The 15,459-nt window shown below is 40.6% G+C and overlaps 1 protein-coding gene across 9 annotated transcripts in view; it reads left to right on the forward strand.

The window, feature by feature from the left end:
• Positions 1 to 15,459, forward strand: part of LOC122348476 (nuclear factor 1 B-type-like) — a 78,046-nt gene that overhangs the window by 14,313 nt on the left and 48,274 nt on the right. For 8 of the 9 annotated variants that reach the window (XM_043243937.1, XM_043243939.1, XM_043243936.1 and 5 more), the window contains exon 2: positions 1,821 to 2,352. In XM_043243937.1, coding sequence (XP_043099872.1) covers positions 1,821 to 2,352 — 532 coding nt within the window. Of the gene's footprint in view, positions 1 to 1,358; positions 1,484 to 1,820; positions 2,353 to 15,459 lie in introns of those variants that run through there. The other variant, XM_043243943.1, reaches the window with a different exon arrangement.

Genomic DNA, 15,459 nt, shown 5'->3' on the forward strand with positions numbered 1-15,459 from the left:
TTTTTTGAGCAACACACGCTATTGCACATTGCCGAGTGATAGATTTCACATGCATTTCAAAGTTTTGTCGAGTGTTTGTATTTCTGCAGTGGTTGAGTGTGGGCTATGTGTGTGGGGATGTCACTGGAATACAGGCAGTGGTGTGCTGGTTGTGGTTTCCCAAAGAGCTGCCGCCCGCCTGCACACAGAACAATATGTGGTTTAACTCTTCATAGATCTATTCTCTGCAGTCCTTGTTCATATTTCAATGCGGCAGCGGAAAAATGACAGAGAAGTGTGTGCATAAAGTGGTCTACTCTTTTTTTTTTTTTTTTTTTTTTTTTTATTGTGTTGAGATTCTCACGCATTGCTCTCATTGTCTTTTTACCTCTGAAACATTCTTGTCCTTTAATAAGAATTCACTGATAAAACGTACGATAACAGTTTATCGCGGAATCAGAAAGCGGTGGCGTTCGTCTTTCAGTGTTTAGTGTGAAAAGTTAACCTGCTCTGTTTTATTTTTTAAAACATGTTTGAAATTGCTCTGCAATATTAAATGCATTTCTTTTGCTGAGCCGATGAGGAGATTATGTGTGGAAAAAAAACTGAGCAAATGTTAGCGGTCTGTAAAATTGGTAACTGCATTTGCTCAGTTTGTGGCGTAAAGCTATATAACAAGTTGAGGCGTATGAAGAACAAAAAGCTTTACGCTGAATAAGGCAAGTGTGAATTAGCTGCGCCGCTTGTCTGAGGAGTCAGGCCACTTTAGCTTTGGTTTGCCATTTTATTACCACGCTCACCCAAATGCATCCGAGGCCTGAAGAATGTGACTTTTTGTGCCAAGATGCCATTTTCAATTGTCCATCTTGGTTTGATTTTGGAGGTGCCTTGGAATAATTGTGGTACATTATTGCTAACAAATTAAGTGACTCCCAAGGACCGCAAACACCTCCTCATAGTTAAGAATAAAAGCTGAAGGTGTAAAATAGATTTTTTCCCCCCGCCGCCTTTTTCTCTTTCCCATGTTTAGTTAAAAGCTTTAACCAATACTTCTGACCTTGGGTATGTTTTTACTCACATTTCAGACAAAAGACACGTTCCCAGTTGTCTTGATGCCTCTGCGAGTGCGGTGGATGATTGTGCCCTCGTCGAAGGCATTTAGTGCCTGGTTTTTCCAGGATTCTAAGAGGTTTTGCAGGGCTCTGTGGTAGGGGCTGTTTCAGGAATGCAGGGCGCTTTGATAAGAGATCTGGAAGTATGGGGGATGCATGCTCTCCTGTGCCAACACACGGACTGGTGCTTTGAGCATGGCTGGAGAAGGAGAGTGAGTGAGTGAGAGAAGGGGTTTAGAGAGAGAGAAGGGGAGAGAGTGATTGGTGATTCTGGAACTGTCTGCTCTACGCTGGCACGGTGCGGGCAGACGCAGTAAACAGTGGCATCCTTTTTCAGCGTGCCTTCGACACCTGCAGGCAGGCCAGCGCTGCCTGCAACCGCAGTTGAGATGGTAGATAAACACGTCACGTCGATGTTTTAAAATCTCATTTGAAATAACTTGTGCTTGAAAGTTCTTTAAAATCAGGAAACGGAATGCTAGAGTTAGAAAAATATCTATTTGCAACCGTAATTCTGCTTAATGCTTTTTGCGGACCACTAAGCTGTGATTTGTATAACTTTTATCTGCTTATAATTGTTTTTCAGTGGAAATAATTTCTAAACCGTTTTTCTCCTCTTCCGTTTCTGGCTGCACGGGCTGTTGGCTAATTCAAACGGGAACCTATGCCAAAAGGTCACTTCTGCTCCCGCTCAATTTTTCTCCTTTTTCCCTCCCTCTCTCTTCTCAGGATGAGTTTCATCCCTTCATCGAGGCACTGCTCCCTCATGTCCGTGCCATAGCCTACACCTGGTTCAACCTGCAGGCACGAAAGCGCAAGTACTTTAAGAAGCACGAAAAGCGGATGTCCAAGGACGAGGAACGGGCCGTAAAAGATGAGCTGCTCAGCGAGAAGCCTGAAATCAAACAGAAGTGGGCGTCCCGTCTCCTGGCCAAGCTGCGGAAGGACATCCGGCAAGAGTACCGGGAGGACTTTGTGCTCAGTGTAACGGGCAAGAAGCACCCGTGCTGCGTTCTCTCTAACCCTGATCAGAAGGGCAAGATCCGCCGAATCGACTGCCTGAGGCAGGCTGATAAAGTGTGGCGGCTGGACTTGGTGATGGTCATCCTGTTTAAAGGTATTCCGCTGGAGAGCACAGATGGGGAGAGGCTAGTCAAGTCCCCGCACTGCACCAACCCGGCACTTTGCGTCCAGCCCCACCACATCACTGTCTCTGTGAAAGAGCTGGACTTGTTTCTGGCATACTACGTCCAGGACCAAGGTAAGCCTGATGAGGGGGTTGGGAAATGACAGTTATTGAATTTAGGTTCTATACCCTTAACTAGCAGATTGAAGGGTGCACAGAAAAAAAATAAAATGATTGTAGTTTTTCATACTTTCTGTTACATGCAGAGAAAGTTTTAAAAAGATCGCATTTGGTACATTTAAATAGTATTTTTAATAGTTTAAGATTATGCATTTCACAAATTTTTGGCATATAAAAGTGGCAAATATTTTAGCATAATTCATATACACATAAATTCCAGTTGTTATTTAAATATTTGCTAAATACATATTTCCTAAGGATGGAGAATTTCTGCACAATTGCACAATAACGTTCTAATAGAAAACTTTCTTGTGTTATTAACATGTTCTTTCTTGTTTGCTTTTATTGTCAAGTTCCCAGCTAGATTAGTTCTGGTCATTTTCAGAATGATTTAACTCTCTTGATTTTTCTTCTTTTGTCGGGTACTTGTTTATTTTAGCAAAGTAAAATGACAATTAAGTCAGAACTCCTACATGTACCTTCACAATTATTTATTTAACATGCACTTTTACCCAAAATGTTTTACAAATGACCAATGCTGCAACTTAAACTATTTCCACTTTAAGTTGTTTTCTGTTTCAAAATAATTCATTTTGACATCATTCATATTTTGTTATTTTGATCTCATCAAAGTGTTGTTTTTTTATTGTGACGTTTGATGTTTTCACAAAGAGTTGGTTTATCGTCAGTCACGGCACCTCCATTTTGTGAAACTGAAGTGCCAGGGTAAGCAGAAGGCAGAGTGGAGGGACAATAATGGTTGCCACTGGCACCATGGTTGGCATCAGAGTCTCTTTTGTGTCTTTGTAAGATGGCGTGTATTCGCCTGTTGGCACTCACATGGCAACCTAAATCTCTCATGCAATTAATAGACCATAGTTTAATATGTAAAAAAAAAAATATATATATATATATATATATATATATATATATATATATATATATATATATATATATATATATGTATATATGTATATACACACACTCACATTTTTTTTTACGTATTCATATTTGTAGAACTGTTTCAAATTATCTTACGCATTTGTTTTACATAATCACTTGCTGCTATTATAAATGTTACTCATTAAAAATATTTCTGACCTTTATCATCAATCAAGTGAATTAGTGTCAGCAAATAAATATTGGGTTCTCTGTTAAGGGCTTACCATGGCATTGCGACGTGTTTTGCCTCTAGTATCCAGCGCCCATCTCTAGACAATGCTCTCACATTGTGCCAGTGCACCCAGGGCGGCCATTTTGTTAGCGTTGTGCCAGGAGAGTGGTAGGGAGAGTGCCAGCGACTGAGGATTTGGTATCAAACCCTCTTTGTCTGCTTGCTGCATGCCTTTGATTCGTTAGTTGGCATCCGCAATGCAGTGGGCATGGAGGAAAGTTTCCCGATGGCAGCCGAATAGCAGTTGACACAATTCAGCTAAATAAAACCGAATGTAAAGCAAAAGGAAAATCTTTGCCCACATCATAAAGAAAAATTGCAGTTGTGGTCTCTGGATTGTGTGTTTAGTGATTTTCATGTCCTTATGCCAGCAAAGGTCTTTTGTAAGGCGACTGCAAACCGTGTTCTGTTACATTAACTGTTTTACGTTTTCACAGTACGATTGTATGCACTCTCACGCTACAACACAACTGCTAGCCGCAGCACCTGGTAGCTGTAGAAACATCATACAGTTTGCCTTGGGTTTAGGCTGACTCGCCTGCATTTGTAATACCACCTTAGTAAATGCCCAGCTGAATACCCATTGAAAAGGTGGTTGAGAGGACAGGAATGAGGGGCGGCCGGCTTGTTGGTTGGGCATCGTGCCATGCCCTGCCTCTGCACTTCACCAAGTCTGGCCATGCCATTGTGCCTGCGCTTCTGTGAGTGCTGTTCAGCTCTAGTCTCTTGTGAAATAATTCTAACATTATCCAGTTATTCTCTGTGAAAACAGTTCAGCAGATTATTTGCATTGCTAGCAAACGCAGAAGATATTTAGAATCTGTTTTGCGTGATTATCAACGAAACCATATCCAGCCTGTTCATGTTAAGTGATGCTCTTTTCAGTTCGGTCCTCATAGGTCATAATTCACTTACCAGGCTTCTTTTTAGACCGTGAGATTCCTAATAGTTGCACAGGCTATTTTATACCAGAACAGTGACCGAGCAGAAATAGATTTGAAAAGGGACCAGCCGGTTTATATCAAACGTGCATTTTTCATTTTAACCCAAGCTATTTATTTTCCACCCCCAAGCTGGAATATGTTCACAACCTTTATCTCAGTGTTTACAGTATCCTAAACATAAGACATTACACAAAACTTCAAAAATGCCAGTGTAAATTAAGTGCTGGTTCAAGCCTCTAATAAATATTTACATTGGTCTGGCTGTTGGTTTGTTTCAAACACCTAACTGTCTTTTTGCAAAGCTAAATAATTGTAGGAAATTAATGAACGTTTAATAGCAGATTTGACTTTTTCTTGTGGTTTCCAGTTACTGAAAAAATTGTCATGTTTTGCACAGGCACAGCAAGCGTTAGTCAACAACTTGAAGGTGTTACACAATCACAAGAGTTCAATGTATCAATAACAGTGTGAAGGTGCTGGGATTTCCTGCCCCAAATTCCCCAATGTTTATTTTGGTACCTTGTGAAGTAGGCAGTGTTTTATTGGCTGCTTTTCTGGTGTCGGCTGGATTATTTCTCATTTGTTCTAGCATGTTAAAGAGGTCTTGTTTTACGACTGCAGGACATAACTTTTGCCCCTGGTGTCAAGACCTCGCTAAAGATGCGGAAGGTGTCACATGAAGTTTAATTGAGCACAACAGATCTTTGAAAACAAGGTGGCGGCCTGCGGCACGTGGGGGCTGACCAGGGGGTCATTTCAGGGGGCACCTGGACCCCCAGCTTGCTCGTGACATTTGGATGCCTGGGTCAGTGGAGCGGTTGCCAACTCCTTGAGAAAAGTTAGTCATTCATCAAACTCCCTCTCTCAACTTGCCAGAACCCCCAACACACACACACACACACACACACACTGAGTTCCCTATTGGGCCTTTATTAGCCGTTTGTGCGCGCTGTAGAAGAGCTGTTTGCGCCTAGTTTTCCAACTGGCTGAGTATATGGCAGGGTCAGGACTAGCCACATGACCTATAGGTTGTCACCCCTGTCAATGACTAAGTACAGATTGTGGTTTCCCCATTTTCCCCTTTTTTGTTGTTTTCTGTCTCCTCCTATATAATTCACTCTGTCTCTGATGTCCACATACATGGAAAGTAAGATCAGAATTTTTTTTGATACAACCATATGGTTTTTCTTCCTGATGAAGGGCACTAGAGAAAACTCTGATGGAGCGCAGCACATTTTTTGTAATTTTATTGAGTAAGCGCAAAAGAGGTATTTAGAGTTATGACAAGATTCTAAACTTTTTTCAAATCTTCATGCTTGTTCATATAACAGCGTGTAGTTAAAAATGCACACCCTGAATAATAGTATATGCAGACTATTACTATTACTATAGTAATATTTAATATACTATATTTAATATATAGTAACACTTTTGTTAGAACGGATTTAAATGTGTTTTTTATTGAAACTATCTTACAGTTTCACTGTGGAATTGTATTTCTTTTTTCTTTTCCCCCCAAACATTAAGTTTTTACATGTACTAATGAATCATTAATGGAATTAACTGGAACTGTTAACGTCTTAACAATTATCATCCTTATTCTCAACTTTTGATTTCTATGTGGAGCACCGCTTTTGTAATTAGATTTTTCCTTTATATCCGTGTGACACATCATTCCCATTGGCAGTGTTTGCAGACACAATATAAACGCCAGCGTGCTGTAATAGTGAGAATTAAAGGGACAGCTGGCTGGGATGAAACACACACACACACACACACTAGCCCATTAACAATTTGGGGCCCTAGCCGAAACTTGTAGGAAAAGAGTTGCGGAGCTGCAAGTGTATGGAATCCAACAGGGCCACAGCATTTGTTTTTGTCTAGTCATTTATTTATTTGCTGATTGTTTCCAGTGGGCAGAGACAGGCAAGAGTTTGTCCTTTTAGAGAGAGACAAAAAAAGTGTTCAGCACATCCACTTGATGGCCCGCAGCTACTGACTCGCTCCCAAAAATCAGTACAGATGGTCTCTTTTTCCACTCCCTCTTTTTCTCTCTCTTGCTCTCGGTTTCTCCTCTGAACCACGCATTTGTTGGTGCTTTGCTTTCAAAAAAGAACTACAACGCACGACTTGGTTTCAGTTGTGGAAATGAAAGGCAATAGCTTCTGTTTGATGTTTTAGTACACTGGTGTACCGCCACATTAAACATAAAGAGGGAAAGAGAAGGAAGAAGGGGGGTAGCGGTGGAGGAGCAGTGAAAGGATTTGCCACTACGACTTCAATCCAGACGATAATCTTAGTGGCCTGTGGGTGTTGTGAGTTCTTTTCTGCTGAGTTTGCTCTGATTAAAGAGCCCGATTGACTAAAACACACATTTCTTTACATCTCTGTTTATTCCCGCTTGAGAAATCTGTACTAAAAGGTGGATTATACAGTTTTTTTTATTCCATTAACATCCTTTTCTGTTTTTTTTGCTAGTGCATTTCGAGTATCTAAGCTGCAATTTTATGGTGGCACATATGTAGAGCAGCTCATGCAGGCTGTTGAATACCAAAGCGGAGATAAAGATGTTGGCCTTATTTGACCTCCGCCAACCATTTGGTTTTCTTTTGAAGGAACTTGATCCCCTTCTACTCCAAGCAGCCCAACAGTACGAGGCCATCTGATCACATCGCTTTGGACGACTTTATGATGTAAGCATTACAGGAATGTTACTGGAAAACTTTGGGATCCACAACAATACTGCAGACAAATCTTCTGTACAAATCTACAGACGCTTGCATGATCTCAGAGCTGAAGCAGAGAGGGGGATGAGGTCGCTGTGCGTTTGTGCTGAGCATGCAGTGAGGTCTCTGAAGCAGAGACTGCAGCACTGATTAGTATTCTGCATGGCCTGCGGTGACTAGCTCACGCAAAAGCCATAACCTATCGAACACATTCCCTTAGTCTAATCCATTTAGAGCTCCCTCCAGCTCTCTGGCCTGCCTTATTGATCCCCCCCCTCCTCGTGCTCAGTCTCTCCTCTCAGCCTCGGTGTTGGTTCAATTCAGCGGTGTACTGTTACTCCACATGCTGCTGCAAAGGAAATCTCCCCCCACCCTTTCATTTGTTCTCTCTCTCTTTCCTTTCTGTTATGCTGTCTTTTGCTTTTCTCTTCTACCTTGTTGCCTGTTGCTTTTCTTTCTTTCTTTCTTTCTCTTGCGTTGTTCTTTTCACCTTTCATTCTTTCCTTTCTTCAGTTTTTTCTTTTATTGTTTCTTTTGTTTTTTAAAATCAATTCTTAACTCAGTTCTTCCTTTGTTGCTTTTCTTTTTGTTTTTCTTAATTGTTTCTGTCTTATTTTAAGTAATTAGTTACTTTTGATGAAATTCTCTTTCTTTCTTTCTTTCTTTCTTTCTTTCTTTCTTTCTTTCTTTCTTTCTTTCTTTCTATCTCACTGCACAATTTCTGTCTAAGGTGCTGCTAGATTTTATAAACAGTTGATGTGTGTGTTAGAGACTGTGTTTGTGTATGCTATCTCTGGGACTCTTTGTTGACTGAATACCCTCAGGCTCAAGCACACTATAACCTCCCTCGTCTTCTTTCACACACTGTAATGTGTACATAAATCTCCATGGTTTCGAGGAGTGCAGAAGAGTCTGTGCTGCAGTGTGGGTGCAACTTCACCCCATGTGTGAGTGGGTGTCTGAGTGTGTGGTCGGGAGAAGGGATATTCCCTTTGGAATGTTTTATCAAAAGTGGTGGAAGCGCAGCCTATCATTAATGTTGACTTAAATGCCAGAGTCTACTATCACGAAAAAATGGGAAAGTATGTTGGAAAATGAACTCTCTTTTCAGGGGTCACAGACTTTGCTGCTTTGCCTCTTGCCTTTTTTTTTAAAAAACAAAGACTTATCTTGCATTACTCAAAGCCGCTTCCATACATCCCCACATCATCGGTGCAGACAGAGGCTTTGTGAGAACCCGGAATACATTGCTTATCCCTGGGGCCCACTTGACAAGAGAACCAGCATTGACCCCTCCTTCTCTCTAAATGAAGATGGATGGCCTCATCCTCCCTTACTGTATCTCACTGTATGGGGTGTCTGGGTCTTCCCCAACATGGCCCCCTCCCCAAACCCAGACTGGACCAGCACCACTACATAATGGCCTCTTCTCCTCTTTGCCATTAACCAAACGTGCTTATCTTGCAGCTGCGCCAATGGAGATCATCCAGAGAGGACCAGACAAAAGGGAAAGACAGAGGGGGCTTAGGGTGAAGGCAGCAGAGAAACTCATATTGAGACTTGGGGAGCTGAAGAGGGCACGAGACAGACATGAAGAGAGGGAGAGTCTGGATTCCTCCGTGGTGGGACATTCAGTGTCTTTCACATCTCTACACTGATGGGCATCCTTCATTAGGGGGACGGACCCGATGAATAGCTGCCAGAGAAGGCCAGAGACAATCGAGGAGGTTGCCATGGGAGACAGTGACTTCTCCCCCCTCGGCCCACAGTCGAGCTCTTTTCATGGCAGACAGGATTCAGAGTGATGGCCGTCTATTCTTTTGTGGAGTCTGGTACAGTACCCCCCGCCAACGAGACGGACGACCCAGAGGTAACAGTGTAGAAGAGTTGGGAAGCCACAATGGGGTCAAGTCTGTCAAAAAGATGGCCCCCAAGACGTAAAGCACATTATGAATAACTTTGTGTGGGGTTAAAAGTTTCTCCAGGAACATTATTCATAGCACAATATGTCACACAGTCTTTACTGGGCTTATTGAATGCCGAGGATAACCTTACTTATACAATCAGGCATAGAATTATCACCTGGATAATAAAAAGCATTAATTTACTTTAAAGAAGGGAGCCACGCCATATCTAGGCTCCAAAACACCTTATCAACCTCAGAGAAATAGAGTAAAATCACTCAAAAGACCTCAGAAACTGCATAGCAACTGTTTCGAAACCACGCATAACACCCTAGCATCATGGCCTTATGGGTTATTCATGAGCAGGCACCACAACACTTCTTTTTTTTTTGAATAATAGAAAACTAGAATTGTCATTTTTCAAATGAAAATAAGTATGCTTCTGTCCAGGTCTGTAGTTATTTCTTAGTACAGTCCCACAAGTTCTCTAGTTCTCTGTAGCTGAGTGCCCAGTGGGTCCTGTATGGACATCCTGTGAGGTAGATCAACATAACAACTAACCCTCTGCAATCATGGGAACGACAGATGTCAAAACTTTGCTTTTCCAGCCGCTTTCCCCAAGTGATAATAGCATCCTGTTTTCACATGGCTTCATTGTATAAGGGCAGATTTTACTAAAAAAGAAAGAGCAGAATACCGTTGATAGACCTGATAGTACAGAGTGTGAAGTTGCCTGGAAAGCTAGTTAGTTAGGTAACACAAGGTTTATTTCTGAATAAGGTTTGCGCAGGTTTGTTTATTATTAGAAGTTTCTTTCCTTTCACTGGTAATCCACCAAACAGAAAAATGATTTTCCCCAATTTAGTGTTAAATGACAAAGATGAGCTAATGATTCTAAGAAACACTTTCTTACTTGATCATGAGAGGTTTGTGTATTAGTGTTTACGTGATGCCACAATTTCAGCAGTGAGATTTCACAATTCATGATACTGGATCGATTCCACTGTGAAAGCAATACGTAAAACACATTCCTTTATTTTAAAGTTTAAATATTAACAACGTATATGAGAACAATGGCATGGAGCTTTCCTGGTATTACTTAAACCTTACTTCAGGTTTTTGGAGTAGCCATATAAAGAATCAATAGTGAAAAACACAAAGGTAAATTCATTTTTTTTTTCTTTAAGTGCATTTTCTTTTAGGCTACAGTAAATTGCACTACAGTTCCAGTTATTTTTAAATATTTCATAATTTATCTTAGTTATAAAAGCCTCTTGGCAATAAAATTTCACTCTTTCCTGATATGCCCAGTGTGTATCCACCTGTCACTGATTGCAAAGTTGTTGCTGCTTTCAGCTCTTCATTTCTGAAGAAGTCTGTTCCTGTAATTTGCCCTATCCGGTGACAGTTCAGGGCAGAGGGTTCTGGGAAGTTGGTGTGTTAAACGCAGAGCGCTTCAGAACTAGCAGTTGGACGGCTGTGATTAAACGCACTCTGCCGGTAACGGGGCCGCTAATGAATACAGGGCTTTAACGGCTACGTATGTGCCTCATTATGAAAGCCTGCACTGAAAGGATATACGCATTGGCTCCAGATTACTGGAATTTTTCTCAAATTGGCCTGCCTTTCTGCTGGCCAAGGAATCTAGCTGCTGTTTTTTTCCCCTCTCTCTTTCTCCCCCCGTTGTGTCTCTCTGACTTTAGTAGAACATGTACCCACCCACATGCATACTCTCACACACACACACACATGCAGAAACACACATGCTCGCCCACACTTCAGTTCTTGAAGCCTGCATTTAGACAAAATCGAGCGTACAGCCTTGATAACCGCAGCTCCGCCATGGCATTTGTCAGTACTGCCTGTGTATTTTTGTATGTAAGCACTTCAGATCTGGGTCCCGAGTTCAGCTGTGGAAGTTAGTAATTAAGGCTGTTACATGTGCATAAGCCCTGAACCCACAGTTGCCCTACGCTTCTTTCCCAAAATAATAACGTAATGATGCAACACAATAAGATTTGCCTTGAGGGAGAAGGCATATTTACTACAGCTATGCTGGGTCAGCGGCATATGCATTGTTTTTACTGTTCACCCACGTCAGTGCACGATCAATAAAACAGATTGTGAGGACGTCATAGGCTGTAAAGTAAAGGCATGCAGGAAGGGGACACTTTATAGGTCAAAGTAGGCTTTTTGATTACTGGGTTGGAAACTAGTCCTGGCTTGACTTTTTCAGTTTCCTGATACCCGCTTGACCACATTTACCCCCGAACCTGAACACATCCCAATCCATAACTGCCAGCTGGAATTTCCTGCAGCTTGTTCATTTGCCATCAGCGGGGGATGCATTACAATGTTTTGTAGTGTCTTTTCCGAGCACCAGAACAATGCCACCTTTGCTCAGACACAGACTCTGAACTTTTGAATCTGCGTTAAGAAGGATTAGAGGAAAGTTGACCATTGTTCTCCAGAGAGGATGTATTGTATTTAGCCTTTCCCTTGCACAGACAACTGCTACATTTTAATTTCTAAATAGCATATGATTGTTTGTGATGATGTTGATTTGAAAGAAATATTATTTGCATATTTATTTGACCTTATTATATTGTTTTTTTTTTATGTGTGCTTCTGTAAGTGGGCTACATTGCTCAAAAGTATTATAAATATTTGTTCTGCACTTCTTTAAAAAGAAAACAGAGGCAGAGTTATGGTGTATACAGGACACAGAACACAGATATCCTGTCTGTCTGTCAAGTTAAAAATATGTAAGTACAGAAGAGCTTGTGTAAACTATTCTTGAGAAAAGCTAATAATATTTTTGGCGCATTGATTTTGATTTTAAAAACTGTAGTCTAAAAACTAGAGCTTATTTTGTGTGCACAGAGAAGAGCTACAATTAGGAAACCTTTTAGGAAAACCTAGAAATAAAGGACAGTGATGTGTTTTGGTATTGAAACATCTTCATTAGCTAACGGTAAAGTATTGGGCAGTATAAAAAGCAGAAATAAGCCAAGACTCTAGTGGCTTGAACCACAACCCACCATGTGTGTCTTGTTAAGGGCAGTTTTGACAAATGGCAGCAGCTGTACAAACTAATCTCTCTGTAGCTTTCACACATGGCATTCAATTAACAATGGGCCACTGTCAGACCGTAATCCACAGCTTGCCAACCTGCCCCTACTCCCGCTGGCCTAGCAAACCTCTGCATGTGTATGTGTGTGAGTGTGGAGAACTTTCTTAAAGTTCTTGACGTGTTTTTATCGAGCTGACGTTAGCTTGGCTGGTCTAGGTCAATCAAACGTGGGTTTGTGTAGGTCAGTCAAGTGCGCTTTTGCATGATATAACATTAGTACATGTAGAGTGTTTATGAATAGAAATAGTTAAGGTATTTAGGTCACTATGTTGTAGCCCAAAGACGCTTGTGCATGCACGCACCCTTACACAGCTGCTGGGGCTTGCTTGTGTGTACGTGTGGCGGGAAGTGGCTTGTCAGGGGCTACATTCCCACTGGATTTGTAATGATGGAGTGTACGTTATAGTGGTCACTGTCGGCTCAACTCCACTCAAATGAATCCCTTCGAGGGACCAATGTCCCATCATTCCACAGAGGATCAATGATTTCACTCACTTTCTCTAGCAATACTATCACTCTGTATACTATCACAGATGTATAGGACATAGAGTTTTAAAATACGGTGGTAAACTTTGAAAACCTTTACTTCAGTTTCAGTTGCGACGCTCCCTTAGATAACAACTAACTAGGTTATGGAATAAATCCGCAAGAACCATTTGTATTCCGTATGATAAGAGGACGCAGTTTTGTTAAGATCCTTGAGCGGTTGGGGTCATGCATGGAAAGCATATTGTAGAATTAAATAGAGAATAAAAAATGAATGACAGCCTGATGTAAGTGTTCCACTGTGCCAGGCATGAAATGGCTGAGTAGTACCAGAATGCATGAATGAAAAACCTGAATGTGAAAAGGGCTTGACTTTTTTTCTATGCTGCATCCAAGAATAATTAAGCTCAGTCCCTCTGGCTGCAGGCAAAGCCACAGACTTACTGAAGAGAGAGAAAGAGAGAGAGAAAGTCTAGAAGAGTGTGGGGGAGTTATAACCAGCCCTGACAAGAGTAGTGACCAACCCAATGTTGAAGACACACACACACACACACACACACATAGTTTACAGGATTCACTAATTAAAATCTTTCATTCTAGCTTTCATGTCAAGGCTGTTTTATAGATAAATGACCCTTCATCATTTTAATCTTTTGTTAAAGGATTAGGATAAACATTGTGCTTATTTGACGGTCATATTTTAATGCATGGTGCTGTGGTTTTGAACACTGCCCTTTGAAATACAACTTCCCTGTAAAAAATACTTAACAAACTAGACAACATTACCTCCAACACACACATTTACCTCCCATCAGAGATAACTCACAAACATAATGTTATTTAAAAATTTTTTTCAAACCAAAACACACACACACACACACACACACACACACGCTTTTCATTTTCCTAGCAATGCATCAAAGAACACATCTTAGCAATAACAAAACAGCCCTGCCAATCAGCCACAAGTATAGTGGGTTATACACAGGCAATCATCACCAACATTTTCTCTAGAAAGCATAAAAAAATCTATTTTGGCTTGTGTTTTGAAAAGTGATCCTGTTCAGTTGGATAGGATTGGAGAAGTTAAAGGCTTTAAATAACATTTACACAAGGATCTCCTGGCATGCGTTTTAATTTTATTCACCTTTTCATAAGAGAGCAGATTCAGAGTGTTGGCTTCATCCAGGTGCTATTTCTTTATTCCTCAACATTTAGAAAAAAGCCCTTGCTCTCGTTATTTCTCTCTTTCTCTTAAGTTATCTTGTGGGATTTGGACAGTCAGCTTTGTTTAATGTTGCGGTTTGGCTGGAAGCTGGTAAGGCTGGTGCTCTTAAAGAAGGATCTGATCTTAGATGAGCTGATGTGTGAGTGCAGCAGGCAGAACAGCACAGGCCTTTGTGACAACATGCACACACACTCGTTCTTCTCAGTAAGGGATCCGCTGCACCTGCGGATTCACAAAGTATAAAGGGCCACCGCCAATCATTCTGCTGCCGTGCTCGTCTGGCATCTCCCAAGGAGATCAGATCACCCTTTGAGAGAATGTGTGTGTGTGTGTGTGTGTGTGTGTGAGAAAGGCTGTTTCAGCATCTACATCACTGCTATATAATAAATCACTCAGGATTTTACAGCTATTATGGCATCAGAATCTCTTTAAGAGCTCAAGCATGCTGATGAAGTGTGTATGTGCGTTTCTCTTTTTATATATACTTAAGTTCAGAGCAGGACACCGACTGGCATGTAGCATGTGACAAGCCCTCTGTCACGCACACCCACAGAGACAATTTATTTAATAATATCTCAAATGTTTTCACTGTTTATTATTTTATAGCTCAGGAAATGTTAAATTTGATATCATTTACATATAGAAATACTAAGAAAAACAAGTGAGACATTTAGTAGGGATGTGCAGTATATCTTATAAAACCTATTGTTATCTTCATGTTATGGTAGATCATTTAAAAATTCAGTAAAAAAAAAAACTCAATTTTGAAATAAATGTAGGCATTACAACAATTTATTACTACACAGTGTTTTTCACATACATACATCTCTTTCTTAGAGTCACTGCTGAAAAAATCCTATTAAAATGTATACCATACATATTAATGGAATAATTAAACCTGAAATAACTTATTTTCAAAACAAACAAAAAAGCAAAATAATATGATTCATATTCTTTTAGTTTTAAAAATGACAAATACAGAACATACATATATTGGTAATTGGTACTGGTATGTTATCATACTCTATCAAACTGGGAAAAAGCATGACAAAAAAATGCCCAATATCAACAAATTTTAATAGCATTCTCAGAGTTCATTCTATAGTGAACTCTGGCTTTTGATTCAAGTCTCTGTGCACAGTTTGTTTGTTGATTGTTGATTTTTTCTGTAACTCAAGAGGGGTCTGGTCCTCTAGAGATGATTTGAGAAGCAGAAGTCTTTTAACAAATTTTTATAAATGTAATTTATTACCGTATTTTATTTTGGAATTTGACTTCTCAAGTGCAAAAATTTCTTTCCTGTCTGGTCTGCCGTCTCTTCACAAAGAAACTCCAGCTCTCACCGTAAGCCGCCATGTAGTCAAATGACACAGACAGTCTTGTTGTACTACACCAACAAAAGCTATGAATTCCTTAAGAATGGCCTTGTGTTTGTGAGCACACCCCCGCGGGACCTCCACTCTGCAT

This window comes from Puntigrus tetrazona, chromosome 7 (genome assembly GCF_018831695.1).
Source record: "Puntigrus tetrazona isolate hp1 chromosome 7, ASM1883169v1, whole genome shotgun sequence".
NCBI classification, from domain to species: Eukaryota; Metazoa; Chordata; class Actinopteri; order Cypriniformes; family Cyprinidae; genus Puntigrus; species Puntigrus tetrazona.